At 41.2% G+C, this 27,740-nt stretch overlaps 1 protein-coding gene across 1 annotated transcript in view; it reads left to right on the top strand.

Annotated features, from left to right (window-relative positions):
* The window catches only part of hspg2 (heparan sulfate proteoglycan 2), a 171,282-nt gene that overhangs the window by 120,185 nt on the left and 23,357 nt on the right, over window positions 1-27,740 (top strand). The window contains exons 51-66 of the mRNA XM_088329717.1: window positions 80-157; window positions 7,781-7,916; window positions 7,994-8,142; window positions 9,834-9,963; window positions 11,928-12,071; window positions 12,194-12,328; window positions 15,259-15,440; window positions 15,516-15,711; window positions 15,811-15,990; window positions 17,467-17,727; window positions 20,064-20,226; window positions 22,083-22,180; window positions 22,242-22,508; window positions 24,147-24,259; window positions 27,091-27,238; window positions 27,310-27,426. Of these exons, the coding sequence (XP_088185843.1) occupies window positions 80-157; window positions 7,781-7,916; window positions 7,994-8,142; window positions 9,834-9,963; window positions 11,928-12,071; window positions 12,194-12,328; window positions 15,259-15,440; window positions 15,516-15,711; window positions 15,811-15,990; window positions 17,467-17,727; window positions 20,064-20,226; window positions 22,083-22,180; window positions 22,242-22,508; window positions 24,147-24,259; window positions 27,091-27,238; window positions 27,310-27,426 (2,497 nt within the window). The remainder of the gene's footprint in view (window positions 1-79; window positions 158-7,780; window positions 7,917-7,993; window positions 8,143-9,833; window positions 9,964-11,927; window positions 12,072-12,193; window positions 12,329-15,258; window positions 15,441-15,515; window positions 15,712-15,810; window positions 15,991-17,466; window positions 17,728-20,063; window positions 20,227-22,082; window positions 22,181-22,241; window positions 22,509-24,146; window positions 24,260-27,090; window positions 27,239-27,309; window positions 27,427-27,740) is intronic.

Raw genomic sequence — 27,740 nt, 5'->3', positions numbered from 1 at the left:
GTGTCCCATCCCACACCTACCCTTCGTGTTGTTGTTTTTTTTCCTTTGTTTCCTCCCCTTGTTCTGACATTATGCTCAGGCAATTCCCTCTCACGGTTTCCATCAGTTTAAAAGCAACAGTGTCGATGTGTTACACAGAAGTATTGAGGAGATGCAGGTCTGTCCATCTGTCCTCTGTCTATCCGTCCTATTCAGTAGCTCGCACCCATTCCCCTCAACTCCATATTTTGTTCGCAAAGTGCATGGTCCAAAATGTCCTTGATTCACGCCTTTTAGGAGCCATTAATTTCCCTAGCCCCCTCGCAAAGTCCTTTTAGAGTAGTTGCCAAAACATAAAACCAACTTGCTGGATCCGATTGGCTTCTTAATGTACTTGCATGCTGCTCTGCTTTTATGTTGTTTCCTCTTATAGATCCATTGTCCCTTGTTCTGTATCCAAGTTATCCGACGGTGAAATGTAGCAAAGTACCGTAAATTCCAGACATTTTCAGAGGAAAACCGATTTCGTACATACACAAGCCGCACCTGTATATAAGCCGCATGCGCCCACATTAAAAAATTGTAACATAAACATTAAATTTATCCAGACCCGACTTCGAGTCGCGCGGTTGAACCTAAATTTTTTGGTTTGAACAATGTGAGGTTTGAACAATTTTTCTCGACAATCTTAAATGTCCTTCATTGAAGTACACTGTCCAAAAATCACAGCCGGCAAAATGAACGAAAAATGATACCGGTACTTAAGGTTTGATGCAGACCTGCAGAGTTCGGGTACCCGTTGAAATTAATCCAAGGAAAAAAAGTCTATATTTCCAAAGGTAAGAGTGGGAAAAATATATATCCACTATTGTCCGCCGCGACAACAGGTCTCACTCACCTTTACCCCACTTCCCGTTAGCCCGCGTTTGCTCCGCCACTCTTTTTTAATTCGCAAAACATATCAGAATAAGTGTCTCAAATAAATACATTACAAAAATATACAGGTGCAAATACATATTATACATGGGTTACGCATATTTACAAAGAAAGACGGTACACCGAGAGAGTTTTCAAAGCTTTAATAATAATAATAATATATCTTTCATCCCAAACAGTGCTTGACAGGGCAGTTAATGGTAGCATCACACTAGCAACACGCTCGCAACACAGTAAACGGGTCTGTTAAAAAAACATACCGTACTTGTAAAAATCACGGTAAACCGTCCTCATCTTCCTCCTTACAACTAAAGCCATCAAAGTCATCTTCCTCAGTGTCGGAAAGAAACAGTGTCATATATAGACGTCGTCCCACGCTCCCGCAGCCTCACTCGCGTGGTCACTGTCACTGGTATGCCCTACTCTCCGTCACGGCTTTTCGCAATCCGTTGGTGATGGTGGATTTTTTTATGCTGCCCCACGCTGTCGGGATCCACTGGCAGACTTGCGAAAAAGTTGCCTTTCGCATGTGGCCAGTTTTAGTAAAAGATTTCTCGCCGCTAGTCAAGCCAAGAAGTTGCAGTCTTCCTCGGCGCATATATTCCACCGGTCTAAATCTTACCTTTGGTACTCGAGCGCCGCTGGCGGCCATTAGAGAAATTAGATAAATTGGCTGCATCACTGAATAAGCGGCAGGGTTGAAAGTTTGGGGAAAAAGTAGCAGCTTATAGTCCGGAATTTACGGTAAATTTACTTCATCATCGCACCTATTAAGTATATTTTTATGTAACCTTACTCCTTAATTGTCTTTACAGTACTTGTTTTTCCAACCTTTTTTTAAAATATTTGTTACGATGCATTATTTTGAAACCGAGTGCAAAATCTTAACTGCAAAGCAACAAACTATAATGTAATAGATAGATAGGAACCGGCTGGCACAAGCAACCTAACTAATTACGCCTTGTCAGCTTTCAACCAATAGGGGATTAGCATTTGCAAGTCCTCTTGTCAAGTAATTTTGACAATAATATTTGTTTATTACTTCACATGTCTATGAGAATGTAAGTCAGTTTTAAATTTGATGTTTTGGTTGTTGTTTATTATCAACTTTTATCCCAACTTATCATATTCAGTAGGTAAATGGATGTCCAACGTTTACAAAATAAGTATATGTTCGTTATTTCCAATGAATTTATTATTTAGTAATTTTGAAGGTGGATAGACAGACATAATGTAGAACCAATTTCGAGTATTTTCACTTTTAACCATTAAAACTTTTGAAATTGAGTCATTTCTGCTTAAGTACGTTTTTTCCACAAACACCTTTTTGGCTCGTGTATTTCTACTTTTACCTAAAAAGTATAGAATAAGTATTTAATCAACAATTGATTCCATTTACAGTGAACCCTCATTTATCGCAGAGTTATATTCATAAACTATAGGCAAAATCCTTTTTTTTCCCAATTGTTATACAATTAAATAATCCATAATACACTGAAACCTAAGAACAAACACATTTTAGGGGCTTAAACATTTGTTTTACATATAAAAGTACTGTACAATGAACCTTCGTTTATCACAGGGGTTACATTCCAAAAAGAAAACATGTACGGCAAAATCCTGTCAGGACCAGAACGGAAACAGGACCTAATTGCGTAATGTTTACCACAAGTTTTATTGATATAAAGAGGAAGGGCTCCGCCCACGATCCAGTGTTCGCTGGACGCGGGAAGAAAGTCGCTCTTGCACTTGGATTGTGATCCGAACATGGAAGTGGATCCTCTGTAGTGAGCAATGGCGGTGTCAGGGACGGAAAAACTGGTCGGTAGCCGGGACTGGGAGAGCAAAGTGTGGTCGAGGTCGGAAATGAGTTGTAAGCCAGGACGGGAGAGTAGACGTAGTTGGGATCAAAAATGGGTCGTAAGCTGGGACGGGAGAGCAGACGTGGTCGGGATCAAAACAGGTCGTAGCCGGAGAAGAACGGGAGCGAAAGCGGGACAGGCGGGAGTCCGGGTCGAAAAAGGCTTGCCTTGTATAAACAGAGGTTCGCAGACGGACAGACAACAGGGGATTGACAGGACTGGGTTTAAATAGGGACAGGGAGCCAATCAGAACCCGCAGCGGTTAGCGCCAAATGAGCGGGCACAGGTGATTCATATCATATCGTGACAATTCCGTGAAGTAGAAACCGTATTATTTTTCTTTACATTTCTTATTCAATTTAGTGATCTATAAACATTGATACTAAATAAAGAAACCCCGTTTACAGACCCAAGTATTCGATAAACAAATAAAAGTATTCTATACTGCACCTGTGAATATGTATCCATTATTATTACTTTTTTTAACCAACACCTACTCTCATAGTGACTGTCAGGGTTGGGTAGGGTTACTTTAACTGGATTACTTTCAATTACTTTTGGATTACTCCAATACCACATATGCTAATAAAAGACAAAAGAAACTAAATATGAATAAAATTACTAAATTTTGTGCAGGCTTTGGGAATAACGGAACACATGGAACGGCAAAAACGATGTTGGCAAGCTGTTTGGATTTATTTTAATTTTGTTTCTGTCGCATTTTATGTTAGTTTTGCCGGAGATCAAAGAGATCAAAGCCAGGAGAGAAAGCTTACCATGTGTTGTGAGTCATAATTTTATTCATATTTAGTTTATTTTGTCTTTTATTAGCATATTTGGTCTTGGAGTAATCCAAAAGTAATTGAAAGTAATCCAGTTAAAGTAACCCTACCCAACCCTGGGGACTGTTTGGCCAATCAGAATGCAGAACCTATTGAAAGATGAAAATTCCTGATGCACTGAGAGGGTGAAAAGTGTACCATGTTAATAAATGTTAGGGATTTTTTTTTACAATTAATTACTATACTGTCAAATAATAATTGTAATCATAAACATAAGATTTTTAGCCAATCAGAATATAGAACACAATGCATGAACTAAATCAGTGAAGTAGCGAGACCGTTTACAGATTACAATTAACACAGAAGCATATAATTCCTTTTTTTGGTAAGACCACATTTCATCGCCCGCTCTGCATTTATTTTTGGGCTGGTTCACAACAATCCGGGGCCCCGTGAAGCTCTTAGCTCCCTTTAGTGGGACCGTTCCCAGGCCCAGCCCGACTCTGCCGTGCAACAGACTAGAAATGTTGTATATTTTGGCAAACGGCTGGCTTTGTAAAAGCATCAGTGTGTTCAGACGTGCGCTGAGCCTCAGCTGATTCTTACTTTAGCCGGGCTTATTTTTGCACAGGCTGCAGCTAAGCGGCTTTGTCTGTGCCTCACTAGCCCCCAGATGCGGAAATGCCTTCCTTGACCCCCCACACCCCAACGTCCTTAATCTTGTCCTCTTTTGGACATTTGGGACATTTCATACCTGAAACTAAACAGTCAAGTTCTGGTTTATATATGCGTCCCCAAAAAGCCCGATATGTTTTCCAAGCTGCCTTGCAAGAACATACTATAGAATAATCCCTCATTTTACGCGGGGTTGCGTTTCAAAAAGGTCCCGCAATAGTCAAAACAGGCAAACTACAAACTTGTATTTATTGATTTGATTATTTATCAAATACTCTATTATACATTCAAACCAAAGAACAAACCCAATTTACAGGATCAAGTATTGGCTTAACAAAAAAGTACTGTACTTTATAAAGGTGTTTTTTTTTTCTTTTACAAATAACATGTCACTACCAGAATTGAATCGGGACCCAATTGCGTAACGTTTACCACAAGTTTTATTGAAAGAAAGAGGAAGGGCTGCGCCCATAATCCGGTGTTTGCTGGACGCGGGAAGCAAGTTGCTCTCGCACTCGGATTGTGATCCGAATACTGAAGTGGATCTTCCGTAGCGGGCGATGGCGGTGTCAGGGACGGAAAAACAGGTCGCAAGCTGGGACGGGAGAGCATATGTAGTCGGGATCAAAAAACGGGTCATAAGCCGGGACGGGGGAGCAGACGTGGTCTTGATCAAAACAGGTCGTAGCTGGAGACAAACGGGGAGATCAGGAACGGGCAGGTGGAAAACGGGGTCAGGGTCAAAAAGGCTTGCCTTGTATCAACAGAGGTTCCCAGACAGACTGACAAAAGGAGAGTGACAGGACTGGGGCCAATCAGAGTCCGCAGCGGCTGGCGCTGAATGAGCGGGCTCAGGTGATTCACATCGGTAGATAGATAGATAGATAGATAGATAGATAGATAGATAGATAGATAGATAGATAGATAGATAGATAGATAGATAGATAGATAGATAGATAGATAGATAGATAGATAGATAGATAGATAGATAGATAGATAGATAGATAGATAGATAGATAGATAGATAGATAGATAGATAGATAGATAGATAGATAGATAGATAGATAGACACTTTATTCATCCCTGCAGGGAAATTCACAAATAATCATGACATAACATATGTACTGTCAAACTATAATTTAAAAAATAATCATGCTGCTTTATTGCACAACTGCATTGAGTAAAGACACCATCCACTGCAGCTAGGCTGTACTTGCCCAAGACACACCACAGAAATCGGTGCCCCTACGACCCTAGAATCATAATGCAGAACACAACGCGCCATGAAAATCTCCTAAGAAGTGAAACTGTGATAAGTAAATCATGATACAGCAAGGGATTCGTGTACTGGTAAAATATTTGACTTGAGCCTTAATCAAAGAAACATGTTACTGTTCTAACACCCCAATGTAGTCATCCTTTATCCAATCATGTGTGTGTTCGTCAAACATAGAAATCAAGCAGTAGACTCCCAATGTACATGCTTATAGTGCTTTTGTGTTACATTAGCTAGTGATGTCAAAATGTCCTATTTGTGCCTTGCTTCAAATGACTCAATCCAGGTAAGTAGCAAATGTCCAGCAAGCCACTGCCTTTTCAACTGTAGCCCAGGGGTGTCAAACCTATTTTAACTCAGTGACCACATGGTAGAAAAAAACAGGGCTAGTAAATCAATGGCGTAAAAAGTGAGCTTTAGCTGTATGGGTGGGGAACTTTTGGAGGCTCACAAGTAAATTACGATGATGATACAAAGCTGTAAGTTTCGAATATTAAATGATTATCAAGGGTTTTTTTCCTTCAATATTTTTTCCTTCACTAGGATTTAATCTCTTAAGTGGTTATAAAGCATGCACTTGCAAAAATAAAACAAAACAACAAATCAATTATTTTTTACTATAGTTTTTTTAACTCAGGCAAACTGGAAAGCGACAAAAAAGCAGATTTACTCTGATTGAATGAAAATGATTTAATAATTTAAAAGTCTTTTTTGTCAAGAACCAGAACAGGATCAGGACCCAATCTCACACAAGCCTTTTATTTACGGGAAATGAAGAGTCAGCCATGTTAGGCAGCAGTCTGGCGTGAAATGATAGGAAGCCAGAGGCCGACCAGATCGATACCAATTGCCCGGGTTTATATCGGACAGATGGGGTCGATACCGGACAGGACAGACAGGAGAGATAATGAAACAGGATATAGAAAAATAAACAGGACAAACTAGATGGGAACGAAAACTGGAGAGAATAATAAACAGGACAAAAATAGACAAGAACGAACTGGAAACCGATATTAAGCAGGACAAAAATAAACGGGCACAATACCCGACAGGGATTACCAACAGGAAAACAGGGCCGAGTCAAACCCCACGTCTTGCGGGGCAGAGGTTCGTTGACGGGCTGACAAAGTAAGAGAGAGCGCACTGAGCTTAAAAAGACGGAAAGCCAATCTGTTAATGAGCCGCAGCTGGCGCCACACGGGCGGGGCCATTTGGGCGCCATGGTAACCGCGACATTTTTTTTCTCCTTTTTTTTTTGATGACCCGAATTTCGGAACTTGACTGTTACATTTTAGATATGTATTATAGAAAAGAGCTCAAGCTTCTTTAAATTCTACCCAAGTGCAATTTAGAGACTGGAGCTGAAAAGCATAGTGTAGTTTAGTAGCAAATGTTGGAGTTCAGGGAGACATCCATGCACCACACATGAGTGCAATCATATTGCCTCAAACAGTGTGTCCCTGACTTTTATTTTAAGTAAAATAACATCGAAATGGGTGTCTCCTTAAATGGTCGTCAGCAAATACAGCTGCAGTGAGAGGTTTCCTTTGGGTGTGGTGCCTACCTTTGGCGACATCGAGGGGACATATTTAAAATTGCAGGTCATTGTTTGAGTCAGATCGTCATGTTTATCTGTATAGCCCTTAATCATAAGAAGTCGCAAAGAGCTGCACGGACAACAGACTACTATTACTCTATCCCCAAGTCTAAAACCTACATGAGGGCACAGAAAAACTCAAAAACCTCAGCATGAGGAAATGAAGAAACCTTAAGAAAGGGCTGCACATGAATGAAAGGAATGATTCCAAAAATCAGATTCACACAATAAACAGCATACTCATTTCAAAATGATTTACATTTTTGGGATTTCTGACTTTTCCAAATAATGGTGAATATCCCTATACAAAAAAAGTAGCACTATGGCTGCAAAACAAGCGACAATAACTAAGTTCTCCCTTAGCAGAAAATACCCATATATTATAATACTTTAATAGCATAATGCTAAAGACAATAAGACTCGTGCCAGCTGCTCGATTTATGCTGGTAGCCATTTCTGATGACAAGTAGTTTCTTTTAAAGTCAGTGAGGCAACACAATCTCATTTTCCCCCTGTGCTTCTCTCAGCATTGTCTTGCTGGATGGATTAAATCCATTAGCAGGCCTGTTCTGGCACGTGGGTTGTAGGTTTGACACCCCAGCTCTAAGGCAAATGATGTCAAATTGGGTTTAAATTGTCACTGTATTCTCCTCAATGACTGCCATCTCTTTAGGCCAGCGTGGACCGAACAGACATTGGAACACTTCTTATCCCAAATGTAAAGGTTTCCGATTCAGGAATATATATGTGCGTAGGCAGCAACAGTGTTGGCTCCAACAGCGCGCCCATTAATGTTTCGGTGCGAAAAGGTGAGGTGTTTTCTCAGGGCGTTGTTGGGGTTTATTAGCAGTGGAGGTCTTGAAGGTGTCTCTTTGTACTCATGCAGCGGAAAGTACTTCGGTTATCAGAATCCAACCATCAGAAGCGGATGTCCACGAGGGGCACAACCTATACCTCAATTGCATTGTACCCGGAAATCCACCTCCAAGAGTAACCTGGACGAGAGCAAGCGGGAACCTAGCGTCAAATCACCAGGTAAAACATAACTGTAAACTAGGGGGGGGAACACGGTAGATCAATGGTTAGTGCATCATCTCCATGGTGCGAAAGACCCAGGTTAATTTCCGGCCACCCTTTGCAGAGTTTGCATGTTCTCCCCATGCCTGCGTAGCATGACAGGTGGATTGGTGACTCCAAATTGACCCTTGGTATAAATGAGTGTGTGAATAGTTGTATGTCTATCCTTGTGCCCTGCCACTCGCTTGCACCAGTTCAGGGTGTCCCCTGCCCACTGCCCAAAGATGGCTGGGATGGGCTCCAGCTCCCTTGCGAACTAGAGAGGAAAGGCGGCGCAGAAAATGAATGGATGAAAGGACTAAGGCTCTTAGCATCACAACGCCATTTGTTAGAGCAGGCACTGCACCAAAGTCGAGTTGTTGTTTTTTTTTAACTTTACACAAGAATAAAAGAAAACTATAGCAACAATTGTTAGTGTCAGGACCAGAACGGAGACAGGACCCATTTGCATTACATTTCTCTCAGTTTTATTGGAAGAAAGGAAAGGGTTGCACCCACGATACGGTGATCGCTGGTCGCGGGAAGCAGCTCACTCTGAACGCGGAAGTGGGACTTCCGTGGCGAGCCATGGCAGGGTCAGGAAAGGAAAAAAATTGGTCAGTAGCCGGGGCAGGAGACAAAAAAATGTGGTCGGGATCAGAAACAAGTCGAAAGCCCGGAGAGGAGACAAGACGTGGTCAGGATCAAAAAACGGGTCGAAGCCAGGAAACAGAGCAAAAACAGGTGGGAGTCAGGGTCGAAAAAGCTTGCCTAGAGTACACTGAGGTTCGCAGACGGACTGACAACAGGTGACAGATAGACGTGGGTTTAAATAGTGAGAGGGAGCCAATCAGAGTCCGAGGCAGTTGGCGCCAAAGAAGCGGGCACAGGTGCATCACATCGGTAATCATGACAGTTAGTGGTGCTTAAAATTTGTGCTCTGATTTGAGTTGAATTGTCTTTTGAAATGTAAAATTTGAAGTAAAATAAACAATGTGCGGAACTCTGTGTCTTTACAAGTTCCCGACTACAATGGCTCAGGGCAAATCAGAATCGTCATTCCTGAGACTCCCTCATTGAACCATACAGCTAGAGCAGGGGTTGGGAATCTTTTTGAACCCAGGGAGCCATAAAAGCCATTTGAGAGAGGGAACACACCCTATGTTTTAGACCAAACTAATAATGGAGAAATAATAGAGAAAATATTCTACTTTCAACCTGGGCGCCTCAAACGACACACCCCACCTTGAAGACAAAGTTTAAAATAATGTTTTGTTCTTGTAAAATAGGGCAGCACGGCGGCACAGTTTTGAGGTCATGTTATCGAACCTTTCTGTGTGGAGTTTGCATGTTCTCCCTGTGATTGCGTGGGTTTCCTCCGGGCACTCCGATTTCCTTCCACATTCAAAAGCATGCATGTCAATTGGCCGGTCCAAATTGTCCCTAAGTGTGAATGAGCCAGTGAGTTACTGGTCTCTGTGTGCCCTGCAACTGGCTGGCAACCAGTTCAGGGTGTCCCCGGCCCACTGCCCGAAGATAGCTGGGATGGGCTCCAGCAGCCCCGCGACCCTACTGAGGATAAGTGGTGCAGACAATGAATGGATGGATGGATGTTGTAAAATATGTTATATTGCCCAATTCCTAGTATTTATTGAATGTGCTGCATGCAGGTTGTCGGCAGTCAGCTTCGAATCTTGTCGGCAACTCCAGAAGACTCGGGAGAATACATCTGTCAAGTGCAGAGTGGATCCCAAATCCACCGGTCCACTGTCTCTGTGTCGGTGACGTCATCGTCTTCTCGTAAGCTTCATCGATTTAGTTTATAAGTATGCATGAATTGGAAAAACTATACGTACAAAGTAAATAAGGTCCTATTGAGGTCATAAAAATGCCATTGTGACATCAATTTCTACCTCATGACTGAAGTTATATTTGTATTTCTATTGTTGGACTTCAGTTGCTGGTGTCCAAAATTCCATTACTAGACTCTCATTAGCCTAATTACTCAAATACGAATTCACATACTAGCTTTCTAAAAGCCAGGGTTCATACGGGTGCTTGAAATCCTGGAAAATGCTTTAAATTTGATGTGTTTTAAAGAATTGAAAAGTGCTTCTATTGCGATCATTAACAAGTCCGCCTAAAAATGACACCAACACTGTTCTCTCGTGGCTCCACTTTGTAATGCATTTTTCTTCCCTCATAACTACCAGCAGCTGGTATTATTTTGCATAGCATTGTCCTATGAAGCGTCATTCACGCCCAAGAAGACAGTTTAATAGAACACCTAAACATAACACTATGAAATGTGTATTAGTGCATGGATTACGTATCAATATTGGACATTTATTATGAGCTGTGCAAAGTATTAAGATAGCGTTTCCCAGAGGTAAATTGTAATGCAAACATAGTATGAATGTTTACCCAACACCTATATGTCAAGAACGGGAACCAATCAGGACCCAAACGCGTGACGTTCTCACTTAAGCCTTTTATTTTACGGGAAATGGGGAGTCATGCACGTTAGGCAGTGGTTTGGCGTGGAATGACAGGAAACCTTAGACCGACGAGATCGATTCCAATTGCCCGAGCAGATATCGGACAGATGGGGTCGATACTGGACAGGACGGGACAGACAGGATTGATAATGAAACAGGATTTTGAAATAAACAGGACAAATAAGACAGGAACGAAAATGGGAGAGAGTAATAAACAGTACAAGAATAGACGGGCATGAAACTGGAAACCGATTTTAAACAGGACAAAATAAACAGGAACAATAGTCTGTAATAATAGTTTGCAACAGTCTTTGATCTGTGCAGCCCTTTGAGACTCTTTGTGATTAAGGGCTATACAAATAAACATGACCTGGCTCGACTTATTTTAATGGAGTGTTCATTTTACCTCAAAAATCTATGGGTCCCAACAGAGATCTATGGGTCCCCAAAATTTAGTGTTATCGAGGTTGAAATTGTAAATCGGTGACAAATACATAATAAAAATCTATATATTCATTCAGTTTTAATCATCAAATTATTAATTTCTTTTCTGCATCAAATTATTGTTGGTAATGTACCGATTAAAGGGATAACCACAAACCTGTCTTTTTTTCATGTTCTTCTTTTATACTTCCATGCCTTGCTCTACCAGATCAGTTTTTTCCGTCCCTGACACCTCCATCTCTCGCTACAGAAGATCCACTTCCGCGTTCGGAGCACAATCCGAGTACGAGAGCGACTTGCTTCCCGTGCCCAGCGAACACTGGATCGTGGGCGCAGCCCTTTCTCTTTAAATTCTTTATGCAACATAATAATTCGTAATATAATGCATCAAAGCAAGTGAGCCGTTTGAGAGCCGGCTTTCTTGAATGAGTTGAGCCGAAATAGCCGGTTCTCTAAAAAGAAACAGACTTTTCACCACACAACTCGAGATCGGAGTGCAGACGAAAACTCGAACCGCGAGACCAAAACAACATCTGCCGGATCTGCCTGACGAAAAGTTTGGAGTGCGGTAAATCTTTGTTTAAAAAAATCTAATCGGGTAATAATGACAATTTAGTGTCAAAAAAGTTGCATCCCGGGGACGCACGATGATTTGAGACCATGCGTCCCCAGGAAAAATAATGCGTCTAGGACGCAGGGACGCGGGCAAACGAGAACACTAAGTACTGGATATATTGAAAAATTAACTTTAAAAGTCCTTAAAAAGAGCTTGAATTTGTCCATGAAAACAAACATTGAAAACCCCATTCCTTTATATATTAGGTCTTCAAAGTCCAATCATCGCTATTGAGCCTCACAGCGCTTCGGTGCGTGTTGGAGAATCGGCCAGCTTCAGATGCAAAGTCTACAGCGGGGCTCAACCTGTCAGACTGGAGTGGAAACTGTCTGGCAACCAACCACTGCCAGGTACTTGCCAAAATATCTCGGTCTCTGTTTATCTCTCATACCAAAATGCCATTTCTTTAGTCCCCATGTATTTGGGATGTGGTTACCACTTTGTACTTTAATTTGACCCACTTCCCACGCAGACAATGTGAAAGTTGGCCGCGATGGTTCTGTGATCACCATTTTCAATGCGAAACCAATGAATCATGGTGCTTACCGCTGTGTGGCCAGCAACCCGTTTGGCATCACCCACACCATTGTGTCATTGATTGTGAAAGGTAAGAAGATCCTTTCACGTTATTTTCTGCACTCATTTCTATGGTATAGTGAGTGAGAAATGACGAGGAATAGAATTTGTTTTTTTTAAGTATTTCAGACAGCTTGTTCATTTGTCACCATCCTCTGGTTTAAATTAGGTGTCCAACAACTTATCGATTCATCAACAACCAATCTAATATCAAATATTCAAATACAGTGGAACCTCGGTTCTCGACCATAATCCGTTTCAAAACCCTTTTCGAAAACCGATTTGTTCGATCACCGAAATCATTTTTCCCATTAAAAATAATGTAAATCTTTTAATCCTTTCCAACACCCTGAATGTTTACCATGAATGTTTAACGTAAACGTAAAGCTAACCCAGGCTAATCGTACGTCCACGTTATCGTAATCTTCCGTACGAAAGATTCCGCTATCATGAACGTGTAAAAAATAAAAAAATAAAGGATAAATGAAAGAATTATGAATCTGATTTCTTACCTTTGTAGTGGTCAGCAGAAGGCGCAGGTGGACAGTGGGGTATTCCCTAGCAAGATCAAACTTTTGCACTCCTCCTTCATATTTGTCTATTATTTCATTCTTAAATGCAATAGTTGTATGCACTACTTTTCTTTTTTCACCTGTAGCAACTTTGCTGCTTGCACTGACTTTCTTCGGAGGCATAATAAGGGGCTAAAACACCCGTACGCCGCTCAGCATCGCACCCTAGCGTACGCACTCACGCATTACCGGCGTTCAAACTCTGATTTTTTGACCGATCAGCGAAGCAAGAATTTCTCGAAATTTTTGGTCGGACTTCGATTTGTTCGAACTGAGAGGCGTTCAAAAACCAAGGTTCCACTGTAATTTTTTTTTGTTTGGAGACCTTTTGGAATAAACACTATCCAATTACACACATTACCTAGCCCGATCCTTCAGTATAGTGTCAAGACCATTTTTCAGAGTTTTATTGGGAAGAAGGAACAGGAGTGCACACACGATCCGGTGATCGCTGGTCACGGGGAGCACGTCGCTCTGAACCCGGAAGTGGCACATTCGTGGTGAGCGGTGTCGGTGGTGAAAAAAATAGGTTGGTAGCTGGGACTGGGAGAGCAAGATGTGGTCGGGTCGGAAACGAGTCGTAAACCGGGGCGGGAGAACAGACGTGGTTGAGATAAAAATACGGATCGTTATTCGGGGCGGGAGAGCAGACGTGGTCGAGATCAAAACAGGTTGTAATTCGGGACAGGAGAGCAGACATGATCGAGATCAAATAGATCGTAGCGGGAGAAAAACGGGAGCAAAAACACAGGACAGGCGAAAAAGGGATTGTTGTGTAAAAACGGAGATTCGCAGACGGACCGACAGAATGGGACTGACAGGACCGTGTTTAAATACTGACAACAAGCTGCAGCTGGCGCCACACGGGCGGGGCCAATTGGGCGCCATGGCAACCGTGACATATAGACTCAGGCTGCAAAATCATTTTATTATCTTATTACTGTATTTTTGGCGTCAATTATTATTTTGTGATTAGGAGAATACCTTTTATAAATTAATTTTGTCTTAAGGAAATAAATGTGCATGTACTCCTTTTTGTATCTATATTTCATTTGATCATATCCTGTTTGGAACTCCCGTTATACATTTAAACTCCCTTTTTAAATTTGAGCTTCCTTTGTTAACACTGCACACTGAGGCAGCAGAGAAAATGTCACTGGTATTTTATGTTAATGACAGAACAGACAATCTTGAATCCTGAGTCTTAAAATGAATTCATTCTCTCATGTTCTAGCACATTTTGCTGGTCAAAACTTAATACATTTCACGTTAAATTCAGCAATCCTTTAACATGGTTAGCTCATTCATGTGTGTGCTATTTTTACAAATTATTGTTTAAATTAAAATAATATTTTGGAGATGTACGATTTTAGTCTGTAAATAGTGTTTTGGATTTCAAGTACAAGCACAATGTTGGGAACTTTCTGACACCCAACCGTATGTACCTAACCAGGAACGAGGTGATCATAATTTAATGTTTTCTGCAAAGAAATGGAAATGTTTTATTTAAAATATATGTATTGAAATTCAAATCCGCCAAGTGGTAAATCGTCTGCATTTATGTAGCGCTTTTCAGGTCACTGAATACCATCCAGAGCGCTTTACACTTAGCTATTCACACACACACATTCACGCCTGAATAACAGCATCAGCCCTGCAAGGCACCTACCTGCTTATGGGGACATTAGGGGTTCAGTGTCTTGCCCAAGGACGAAATTCCTGACCTCTCAGTCCCAAGACGCATAGTCTACCTCCTGAGCTACTGCCGCCCCAATAATAAATTTGTCATGATTACTGATGTGACTCAGCTGTGCCCGTTTATTTGGCGCCAAATGGCGTGGGTTCTGATTGGCTCCCTGTCAGTATTTGAACTCAGTCCTGTCAATCCCCTGTTGTCAATCCGTCTGCGAACCTCAGTGAATACTAGGCAAGCCTTTTTCGACCCTGACCCCCACCTGTCCCGTTTTTTTCTCCCGTCTGTCTCCGGCTATGACCTGTTTTGCTCCTGACCACGTCTGTTCTCCCGTCCCAGCTTATGACCTCTTTTTGTCCCCCTGACTACATCTACTCTCCTGTTCTGGCTTACGACTCGCTTCCGACCCCGACCACGCCTTGCGCTACCAGATCAGTTTTTTCCGTCCCTGACACCTCCATCTCTTGCTACGGAAGATCCACTTCCGCGTTCGGAGCACAATCCGAGTACGAGAGCGACTTGCTTCCCGCGCCCAGCGAACACTGGATCGTGGGCGCAGCCCTTTCTCTTTCCTCTAATAAAACTTGTGAGAAACGTAACGCAAGTCGGTCCTGTTTCCGTTCCGGTCCTTTCACTGTTTTGCGTGATCCTTCTTGTTGTATCTATGTTTTTTTAATCTCATGTTTGCCTAATCAGAGCCTCCTGTGGCCACCGTCACCCCTGTTGAACCAGTGCACATTAGGGTCGGTGAACCTATTAACCTGGAGTGCCAGGCTTCTGGAGAGCCTCGCCCTTCTGTCTCATGGCACAGGTTGGACAGCAACCGCAAGATTAAGTTGAGCAGCCCTGTTCCTGCTGAGTCCAATGCGGTCATGCAGGTACTGTCAGATTCACACACTGGAAACCATCTCATTAACCGTAATCATTGTGTTTTTGTCTTGTCTGTGCCCCAGGTACTTGTAGCTCGCCAAGAAGACAGTGGCACGTACGTGTGCATAGCACGCAATATTGAAGGCACCACAGAGACCAGGATTGAAGTCATCGTGCAGGGAGACTCTCAAATGCCCTCAGTGCCAAGAATTATCGTTCCTGAGCCGCTGATGATTGTGGTAGAAGGACAGACCGCAACCCTACGCTGTGAAGCGCACGGTAATCAAACATCCCTGCCTCGGTGTCACCACAAATTTACCACAGAAATAAAAATGCTGCCTTTACAAGTTCATACAATATCCTGGTTCACTGTCTTAGGCTTCCCTACCCCATCTATTACGTGGTCCAAATTGCGATCGCCTTTGCCTTGGAGACATAAGGTGGTGGATAATAATCTGGTCCTGCCCAACGTGGGACGTCAAGACTCAGGAGAATACATCTGCAGTGCTGTAAACAACATGGGCACGACTGAAGTCACCATTACTTTAGATATTGAAAGTAAGTTGGATTTTATACTAACGTGTTTTTTCAATTCAGACACTGTACAGGTAAAGTAAAACAATCATGCGAAAATGGCATTACTGACAATATTTGTTTTATGAGAAAAGAAACTTACATTTTCTAACAATATTTGCAACTTACAATTAGTCATGTTTTTTTTAAATCACCAATCCCTTAGTATTGATACCTCACAATGAGTTTGTTGAAACAATCACTAATTAGCGAATAATAATTGATAAAACATTTTTCCGTTTGATTCCTTTTTTAATTAATTATTATTATTTGATTAATAGGTACTGTGTGGCACGATGGGTGACCGGTTAGCAGGGTTGGGTAGGGTTTCTTTAACTGGATTACTTTCAATTACTTTTGGATTACTCCAATACCAAATATGCTAATAAAAGACAAAAGAAACTAAATATGAATAAAATGATAACTCACAACACGTGGTAAGCTTTCTCTCCTGGCTTTGATCTCTTTGATCTCCGCCAGAACTAAAATAAAATGCGACAGAAACAAAATGAAACAGCTTGCCAACATCATTTTTGCCGTTCCATGCATTCCGTTACTCCCCAAGCCTGCACAAAATTTAGTAATTTTATTCCGTTTGGAAATTTCAGAATTTCAGATTGTTCATCAATTTGCATACTCGGCAGCCAATCAGAAGCCTGCATCGAATAACTTCGTGCTTCCGGACTTTCCCGAGCGTGATAAGGTCGTGCATTTGCATCATTTTCCAAAGTAGACGCGAAGAGAACACAAGAAAAATGGATAAGTGGTTCGGAATCAAGCCAAAACCTCAGCACCTGAGGAAAGGTTCAAAAGAAGCAAACAAAATTTCTGACTCTACAAAACGTAAACGTACATTAAAAGCATCGTGCAAAGAGGAGTTCACGTGGCTTGTAGCAGACGACGCAACGCAAACATTGCATGAAATAAGATGAATAAATACAGGTACATACTGATGGCAGATGGAAAACAGCGATGTCATATACATGCAACGAATGTTATAAGTAGATTTATAATAGACTTAATTTTAAAAGGTTGTTCTGTTATATATTCTTATTATCAATCCTTAATACTTTGCAACAATGTTTTTTTTTTACGATTAGTCGTCTTATTTTGTTTCAAGTTGTGAAAAATGGGGCAGGCAACTTGATGGCTGGGCATGTAACTTTTCAGAGTTGTCTGCCCTGGTGTCCGGTAACTTTTTGTCATGAGTTTCGGACACTGCTATTACCAATGTGTATTTCTCGTAGCACCATAAAATAATTATTCAGGATACAACTATGTACTGCAGGATTCAAGTACGACCCGGTAAACTTAAAGGTTTTACAATATTGTCTGTATGCACTTTTGCCCAACTTGCAACTAGTATGTATTGTTGACAAAATGGACAAAATGTGTGTTTTTATATTCCTACGCGACTCTCCTAGTGTGACGCTTGACAAATCGGGTCCATTTTTTTTCCAGCCTCTCCGTATGCAACTTGTGTGCCCGATGATGTGGCAGTGCGTGTGGGCGAAGTGATCAGATTGCAGTGCTTGGCTCATGGAACTCTTCCACTGACCTACGTTTGGAGCAAGCTGGATGGCGCCTTGCCCTCCAGGGCCCAGGTCAGCGAAGGCGATCTCCAGATCAATCTTGCAACCGCTCAGGATGCCGGGACCTACAAGTGCGTTGCCCGCAACAGAGTCGGCCACAGTGAAGTCGTGGCTAAAGTTGCAGTCAGATGTAAGTGACTCAACAGTGAATTTAATTATGTTAAAAAAAATCAATATTTTAGCTTGTATCTACATAAAAGCATTGGTATCATCATAGAAGGAGAAAGCACCTCATCTCATCTCATCTCATTAGCTGCACCGCTTATCCTCAGTAGGGTCGCGGGGGTGCTGGAGCCCATCCCAGCTATCATCGGGCAGTGGGCAGGGGACACTCTGAACTGGTTGCCAGCCAATCGCAGGGCACACAGGGACAGACAACTCGCTCGCCCATTCACACCTAGGGACAATTTGGACCGGCCAATTCACCTGAAATGCATGTTTTTGGAATGTGGGAGGAAACCAGAGTGCCCGGAGGAAACCCACGCAAGCACGGGGAGAACATACAAACTCCGCACAGGAAGGCCGGTAGCTGGATACGAACCCACGCAGAAGGTTCCCATGACCTGAGAACTGTGCCGCACACACTGCCCAGGAGAAAGCACACCTTATTTTTTTGTTTCTCCTAGTAGTGGTAATGTATTTATTTTTATTTAGTTAAACTGAGTGGAGACGTACAGCTATACCTATTATTTAAAGCACAGGTGTCAAACAGGCGGCAAGCGGGCCAAATCAGGCTAAGGGATTGAATCCGGCCCGCGAGACAACACTCAGAGAAGCGCAAGAGAAAAACAAGCTGCAGGTTTAAATATGTCAACTTGATGTTGCCAAAGCCAGGTGCCTCGAACAAAGACACTGTACTTGTATTTATTTCTCTCTCTCTTTCTATCTCTCTTTCTTTTCCACCCCTTTTCTCCCACTCTGTCTCTGTCTCTTTCACTCTCTGTGTCTCTCTTTTTCTCTTCCTTTGTTGCTCTTTGTCTCTTTCTCTCTCTGTGTCTTTTAACCTCTTTTGCTCTAACTTCCTTTTTTCCTTTTCTCTCTTTTCTCTTTCCCTCTTCACACCCTTCACGCTTTCTTTTTTTTCTTTTCTCTCCTGTCTTTCTATCTCTCTTTGGATTTCTTTCTTTTTCTCCCTTTCTTTCCCCCTCTCTCATTACTTTATCTTTTGTTTCTCACGCTCTCTCCCTCTCTCTATTTTTCTTTCTTTGTCCCGCCCTCTCTCCTTTTCCCTCCCGCTTTCTCTTATTTCTTTATCTCTCTTTTTATTTCTCTTTAATCTACTAGTCCGGCCCCCGACAGAATGTTTGTTCTATCGTGTGGCCCCCAAGTTAAAGTGAGTTTGACACCCCTGATTTAAAGGGACAGTGTGTCATATTTAGTGATTCCTAGTCATACAAAATTCATTTATTTGGCCAAGAAATGTGTATTTTTCTTACACAGTGGAATCCCCTCTCACAGCCATTTTTGTCCACCATCCTGCCACCACGCTGTCCTCTGTGGTACTGGCCCTTTCTCGCACCAGGCAACACAGTCCCATCTAGTGGTCAAATATTACACATTGGGGCTTTAAGTAATGAATATAAAAAACTGGTTCTTAAATGGGGTTGATATTATTATTATTATTCTTATTATATTATCCCTGTAGGTCCTTGAATGTCCCTTAATTCATTCACTTGGGTCAATTCATCCTACTTAATCAGAAAACAGGAATGTTGTCTAAAACTGTCAATGGCACTAAACTCAAATGATAGTCATTAGATGTGAATGGGTTAAGATTGGGATCTCAATGTTTTAAAATGTAACGTTTAAATGAATGTAAAATCAAATAACATACTCTTCTATGTTTTAGTATATTAACAGAAAAATAAGAAAATTAATCTTAATTAATCATTTTGTTATTTGAAGCATTTTTTAAAATTTAATTTCCATTAAAATATAAATCACATTTTCAGTACTTTCAATTTCAATCTGCCCAAAAATGACACTCTTTGTTAAAAAAGTGTTTACCCAATTGGCAGAAAATTAGGCTAATTTCAAGTAACAATATATTTGTTCCCATTTTATATTTAAAATGTTTTGTAGTTTCTCAAATAAAGTATGAAAAGTAATTTGTAGATCAGGCAAATTTGTTTTATCTAGTATACGGTAGATCATTTTGCCCAGGATTTTTTTTTTCCTAGATTAGAAATAAATGTAAATTTATTTTATGTAGATTACTAAAACATACAAGAAAATAATGCTTAAATTGATCGACCATTTTTTAGGAAAATATAAATATCGTCTCAAATAGGAAAAATACGGTGTATGAAATACAAAGAATTGGTCCATTACCCTTGGTTTATTGTAGGGTTAATTTAAAAATGAATACTTCAACTTGCGGAAGACAGGCAACTTATTACTTTTTTGATGGTTGGGCTAGTTAAACACTGTTAACAAAATACTTCTTCATTATGTTCCTTTTTGTAGCTCCACTGGCAGTACGCGTGTCTCCTCAAGTGGAGGTGAAGGCCCAAGGGAGTGCTGTTGAGTTTACATGTTCAGCAGCTGGCGGAGTAGAAACAAAAATTGAGTGGCTAAAAGAAGGAGGAAGCCTTCCTGTGAACCACCACGTCAAAGATGGTGTGCTCAGGTGACACAATTCAGCAGTTATCAATCTTTGTATTTTAACTTCTCACTGTAACAAGGGACAGCTTGAAAAAACTTCAAGTTATCCCATTTGTAGCACATGCACACCACAGTGCTTCAAATTAAGAGACACATTTGAGCAGTGTTAGGCGTGTTACTGGAAAGTTACGGTTACTAATTACTTAATTAAAAAGTAATTCAGTTACCCCCAAGATTACCCACCTGTTCCCAGTTCAAAATGGCATTTGAGGCCCTCTGGTGGTGGGAGGTATGTCAGACCCTAACACTGTCCCCCTAAAACTGCTTTAAAATAGCCACATAATCAACAAAAATAGAACAAAACATGTCCACCAACCTGTGGGTGCAGTTAAACTTTCATATTTCTTGGCCATTTTGACTATGGGCTTCCAACCACTCACATATCCTTCTCCATGTCTGGTTAATGTCCAACACATCTTCAGGCATGGTTCATTGTAAACATAATTTTACAAATAAAAAGACCAAAATTCAGCACACTTACCATAAATTATGTTTTCACATTTGCCCCAAAGATTTCTTATTTGTTTGTTTTTTATGTATAATCTACGACCCCATACACAGGCATTACCTACCATTCGCGACTGGTGTCACACAACCAAATATGTGCATAAACTGACTTACTGTCAAGAACCGGAACAGGGGGAGAGCCCAAATGCATGACTTTTCTCACACAAGCTTTTATTTTACGGGAAATGGGGCAGTCATGCACGTTAACCCAAACGCCAGTGATTCGGCGATCGTTGGGCAGAAGACGTAAGGCAGCAGTCCGGCGTGGAATGACAGGAAGCCAGAGGCCGACGAGATCGATACCAATTGTACGACCAGATATCGGGCAGATGGGGTCGATACCGGACAGGGCGGGACAGACAGGATTGATATCAAAACTGGATATCAAAATTAAAAAGGACAAACTAGACGAGAACGAAACTGAAGAACGATAGCAAACAGGACAAAAATAGACGGGAACGATACCGGACAGGAAACACAGGCAGGAAACCGGACAGAGTCAAAACTCACATATTGCGGGTGCAGAGGTTCGTTGACGGACTGACAAAGGGTGGGTGAAAGCACTGAGCTGAAAAAGAGGGGAAGCCAATCTGTCAACGAACCGCAGCTGGCGCCACAGTAGTGGGGCCAATTGGGTGCCATGGCAACCGTGACACTTACTGATTTCAATGTTTTATTTGATAGTTGTAAATTTAGCTTAGATTCGAGTATATATAATAGGAAGAATTTTTCCATCAGGAGAAATTCAGTGTTCTCGTTCTCTGTGCTCGAGACGGCGCCACCCTAACTAAATTAAGTATTTTTTGGTTCTTTTGTAAACATAAACATTGCCTCTACTGGATAAAGGGATGTATGTGAAAACGTAACTAAAGCAAGAGTACCCAACATTCAGAGGACACTATTATTAAAATTCTTAGTTTATAAAGTAGCGGAGCAATGACGTAGCACACCTAGTAGTAAGAACAGTATGCTTACAAAACTTTGTTAATGAAGTGTCACAGTCTTTGTTACAGAGAAAAGTAATTGCGTTCCAGGAACACATTCCTTTGTAACGCATTAGTCCCAACACCGTTAACCTCCAATCCCAAGTCCATTAGATCTTGAATGTTTAATACACTTTGAAATAATGCCAGGTATACACTTAATTTGTTCATTCTCTCAATTCCCTGACTGCTTATCCAGCTTCTCTTAAATACAAATCACAAAACCTGTCGTGAAATAGACGTAAGACATAAAGTGCACTCATTTAGTCAGCTAAATATTGGCGTTGAGTGCTAAAATTGAGCCATAACTTTTCTTTATGCTCTTTCTCAGAATTGAAAACCTTGAGCAGAGCAATGAAGGTGTTTACATCTGCAGAGCAAGCAGCATATATGGGCAAGCTCAGGACACAGCCAGGCTCACCATCCAAGGTATGTTTCATCAATCAGTAGACAATGTCCTTCAACAAAGTAAACCTTCTTTTGTTTTTAGCACTGCCCAAGGTGATGATCAACGTGCGCACGTCAGTGCAGACGGTCATGATCGGGAACTCGGTGGAGTTTGAATGCCAGGCGGTTGGTGACCCTGAGCCTACTGTCCATTGGAGCAAAATAGGGGGGCCTCTGCCAGACCACATAGTGGTGATGGGCGGCATGCTGAAGATCGAACGGGTGACAGAGGCTGACGCGGGGCAGTATCGCTGTACGGCTACCAACGATGTCGGCTCAGTGCAGTCCCAGGTGGTCCTCAATGTTCAGTGTGAGTACATTTGCGTTATTGCATTTTATGGCCAGTGGGTACACCATCTTGCCTCATTCTCTGCGGCAAACACTATAAGTTTATTTTTTGACATAACATTCCACTCAAAGGGTTAACAGGCTCAGAAACAGTTTCTTCCCCAGGGCCATCACCACCCTAAACAAGAGTTGCAAAACTTTAAAAAAATGTATATCTTACCACCAGTTGCATTAACAATGGGTTTTTATCTATTATTTATTGACTTACTTGGGAATTTGTGTTGCTATTAAATATTACTGAACTTCTGTAATAATAAAATAATTTTAATTTAACTATTATTACAACTCATAGTCTCCAAGTGTAAGATCCACATTCACGCTGGACTGGATGATGAGGTTTTTATTACAGTTTCTGCAGCTTTTCTGCTGGCTTTGATCTCATTGGCAGCTCACTCTGTAGACTGCCCAAAGCATATCAAAGAGCTTTCTTTTCATTTTACATAAAATACATTTTAGAATACCACAATACATTTTTACATCCATTTTAACAAGATACTTTTAACAAGAGATCGTATAGTGTTTTTTTAACGTTTACAATGAATTAAAAATATTTTTCTTTAGTATGAATTTTAACCAACATCACCCTTTTTAAATATATGAGAAAATAGAAATAAGAACAATAATGAGTATAAAAACGGGTACAATTTACCTGCAGATGAATTGAGTCACAACATTAGTTTCTCTACTGGCTTTGATCTCTTTGATCTCTACAAGGGGAATTAACATTTTAGCCAACAGAAACAAAACGAAAATAAATAGAATAGAATAGAATATACCTTTATTGTCATTGTTACAAAATGGGTTAACATAATAATAATAATAATAATAATAATAATAATAATTTCCTTGTATTGTCATTCTGTGTAACAATGTACACAGAACGAAATGTCGATTGCACCTGACCCGTTGTAGCGAGCCGATGCAGCCGCAGCCAACAGAGGGCGCCGCCGACCACTTTTTAAGTCTTAGGAATGACTCGGCCGGGGCGCGAACCACCGACCTCCCAGTCTCAAAGCGGGCGCCTTACCATCTAGGCTACTGAGCTGGTAACATATTGTGACAACGAAATTGGGCAAAATCCAAACAGCTTGACAACATCAATCACATTACTGTGCATGTTGAGAGATTTGTCAGCTGTGGTTATAATATTTAAAATTAACTTTTTTTTGTCGAGCACCAAAAGATCGTGTCTTACCATTGGCAGCTCGCTCTGTAGACTGCCAACAGAACCCCGCCTTCCGGTCACATGTCAAAAGCCAAAACAAACCCTACCCCATACCAGCAGGTGGCACTGTTGGACTCTTCATTGCAGGACACTTACCAAAAACTATACACATATTTCAGCAGAAATTTCAATAAAACAAAAGTTATTATTACACCGGTTACACAAATACTATCTTGTAAATATTTTTGCCTATTCACCCTTATTTTTCTTTATTACGTGTTTATCCCGGAGTGTCATGTTTATTCTCGTTCACTACGTTATTAACAATGACAATATAGACAATTTAATTCAACTCAGAAAAAGAGTAAAAACATCCTTCTGAAGTGGAGTTCCTTTTCTCTTAATGCGTTTTTTTTCATTTTGTTTGTTGTACAGCACTTCCTCAGATTTCTGCACTCCCTGAAACAAAGGAAGTGACTGTGGGCTCCGATGCTGTCCTGCCATGTGTGGCCTCCGGATATCCTGTACCTGAGATCAAATGGACCAAGGTAAAAACTTGAAGCTGCTTAAATTGCTTTTTTTGTTTTTTGGTTGTAAGGGTTGGCAATTTTGTCGATGCTCGTTTCTGGGTAATACTGAAAAGACAAAGCTCGGTATAGACTATTTTTCTCTCACGTGACCAGTGATGCTTGAGTAGATAGCAAACATCAGTATTGGGCTGAACGCTGGTCGTGTTTTACCACATTTGCTACACTAAATGTACTTGCGTTAATTTCGAGATTTCAGAAATTGTTTTGTTATCATAAAATCTAAAGTGTATTTTTCGTTTTGGGGTATTTGTGAGAAAATGAGCTGTTTCTTCAGTTTAAGTTGTTCAAATTCCAGGACCTAGTCAAATATAATACAGCTAGAATGTCACGACTAGCACACAGGGTAGACCCAATCGCGTAACGTTTTCTCACAATTTTATTGAAAGAAAGAGAAAGGGCAGCGCCCGCGATCCGATGCTCGCTGGACGGGGGAAGCAAGTCGCTCTCGCAATCGGATTGTGATCTGTATACGGAAGGGGATCTTCCCTAGCGGGCGATGGTGGTGTCAGGGACGGAAAAACAGGTCAATAGGACAGGACTGCAAAAACGTGGTCGGGGTCAGAAACGGGTCGTAAGCCAGGACGGGAGAGCAGACGTGGTCGGGATCAAAAATGGTTCGTAAGTCGGGACGGGAGAGCAGGCGTGGTCTGGATTAAAACAGGTCGTAGCCGGAGACAATCGGGAGCAAAAACGGGACAGGCGAGAGTCAGGGTCAAAAAAAGACTTGCCTTGTATCAACAGAGGTTCACAGACGGACTGACAACAGGGGATTGACAGGACTGGATTTTAGTAGGGACAGGTAGCCAATCAGAACCCGCGGCGGTTGGCGCGAAATGAGCGGGCAGAGATGATCAGGTTTGGGTAGGGTTACTTTAAAATGATTACTTTCAATTACTTTTGGATTACTCCAATACCAAATATGCTAATAAAAGACAAAAGAAACTAAATATGAATAAAATTACAAAATTTTGTGCAGGCTTGGGGAGTAACGGAACACATGGAACGGCAAAAATGATGTTTGGATTTATTTTTATTTTGTTTCTGTCGCATTTTATGTTAGTTTTACCGGATATCAAAGAGATCAAAGCCAGGAGAGAAAGCTTACCACGTGTTGTGAGTCATAATTGTATTCACATTTAGTTTCTTTTGTCTTTTATTAGCGTTTATTTGGTATTGGAGTAATCCAAAAGTAATTGAAAGTAATCAAGTTAAAGTAACCTTACCCAACCCTGGAGATGATTCACATCGGTAATCGTGACAATAATGTCATTTAAAGCTTTTAACAAAATGCTGCCAATAAATATACAGAAAATGTTATAATTTGAGGAGATATGGAGAAATTAAGATAACGTTTTCTTTGTCCCACTCCCTTTAAGGCATTCTGTTACGATTTAAGTCATATTTACATGTGTACTCAAAGAATATAGCTGCCTAAAATGAATGAATAAATAATAAAAATAAGCCCACAAGTACCGTTTCATAAATACCTGCTCCCTTGTTATATTGTGTACATGACAACATAGTTTGTCGGTTTGATTATCATTACTCGGCACGTCATGAAAAGCCTGTCCTTCACACAAGGGGTGTGAAGGGGCTTACTGTTGAGTGAGACTGCAGATTGCTTGCCTATGAATGAAGGTCTGTCATTCAAAGACAGTTAGCAATTGAATATTATTTAAACATACAGACTGGAGCCTAAACACATGAATGTACCATGCAACCAAGAATGTAAACATGCAACTGTTTTTGATCAAAAATCAGAGGCAAAATTGCTTTTTCCTTGAAGCAGATAACCTAAGGGTTGGAATGAGATCAAAATGTAACTTTATTTGTAATACCTACTTTGTTATCAGAATAGTGTGCAATGGAAGGTATTTTAGTTTTCTTTTGTTGTAGAGTATTTGTATTTTCCTGTGTCTTTTGTTTGTTATACAGTTTTTGTATTTTCCTTACTCCGATGCTTTTTTTGTTCTAAATATTTATATTTGTATTTTTTCATTCTGCTAAAGTTTGCATTGTATTTATTGTCAGGACCAGAACGGAAACAGGACCCAATTGCGTAGCATTATCCACAAGTTTTATTGAAGGAAAAAGCGCCCACGATCCGGTGTTCGCTGGACGCGGGAAGAAAGTCGCTCTCGTACTTGGATTGTGATCCGAACACGGAAGTGGATCTTGCGTATCGAGCGATGGCGGTGTCAGGGACGGAAAAACTGGTCGGTAGCCCGGACTGGGAGAGCAAGGCGTGGTCGTGGTCGGAAATGAGTCGTAAGCCAGAACGGGAGAGTAGACGTAGTCGGGGACAAAAAGAGGTCGTAAGCCAGGACGGGAGAGCAGATGTGGTCTTGATCAAAACAGATCGTAGCCGCAGACAGACGGGAGCAAAAACGGGACAGGTGGGAGTCAGGGTAGAAAAAGGCTTGCCTAGTATACACTGAGGTTCGCAGACCGACTGACAGCAGGAGACTGACAGGACTGGGTTCAAATAGTGACAGGGAGCCAATCAGAACCCACGGCGGTTGGCGCCAAATGAGCAGGCACTGCTGAGTCGCATCAGTAATCATGATATTTATATGATCAAAAAAATATACAACCGCTTTCATTCCAAAAATCTGTATGCTGTTTATCGTAAATAGAAACTAAATCAAGGGGGGATTTAATTATTTGGTTATGAGATATCCAAAAAGTATCGGTATTGATCGATACTACCCGGATTGATACCAAAATCCCGAGTAACGCCCTACCCTAATCTAAACTATGTCTTGTGTGTCAATGCTTACTACTTTTAGCTTGAAAGTGAGCTGGCCCCCAAGTGCTTCCAGGAACAAAACGTGCTAACAATTCCTCGGGTCAAGCTTAGCGATTCAGGGACATACGTCTGCACTGCTTCAAACAAACAGGGAAAAGTGGAAGCCTTCACCCGACTGGATGTCCATGGTCAGTCTGCCGTGTTTACGCATCACCTCTGTGTTTACATTTATTAATTGTGAGAGTATCTCCATTTCTAGAAAGGGTGATGCCGTACTTTGCCCAGGAGCCACTGTCTTATCTCACCTTGCCAACCATCAAAAACGCTTACAAGGCTTTCAAAATCAAGATCAACTTTAGGCCTGATAATGTGGATGGTGAGTAAATTGTTATATACCGCAAACGAATATTCTCGGCTTTATGTGGTCTTCAAACGTATCAACTTCGTCTGTAACGTCATGACATCTTGGTTTATGTCTCCTCCTTGACAATCCCTCCCTCGCCCATGCGGTGGGAAGGTCTGATATTGTACGCTGGTGAGTCTCAGTACTTGAAGGCCAATGTTGATGCTGCATCCAGCTTTCACATTTTAAAACTCAGTGCCGTTTTTCTTTGTTTTGTTGTGTTTTTTGGAGTTAGTAATGCAATAGATTGCATGGTGCTTGGCTTTTGTAATGCCTTCTTCAAACCA

The sequence above is a fragment of the Urocampus carinirostris genome, chromosome 3 (assembly GCF_059441175.1).
Source record: "Urocampus carinirostris isolate Australia breed hairy pipefish chromosome 3, RoL_Ucar_1.0, whole genome shotgun sequence".
Lineage (NCBI taxonomy): Eukaryota > Metazoa > Chordata > Actinopteri > Syngnathiformes > Syngnathidae > Urocampus > Urocampus carinirostris.
The sequence above is the reverse complement of the archived record's forward strand: the minus strand, read 5'-3'. Positions and strand labels throughout refer to the sequence as shown.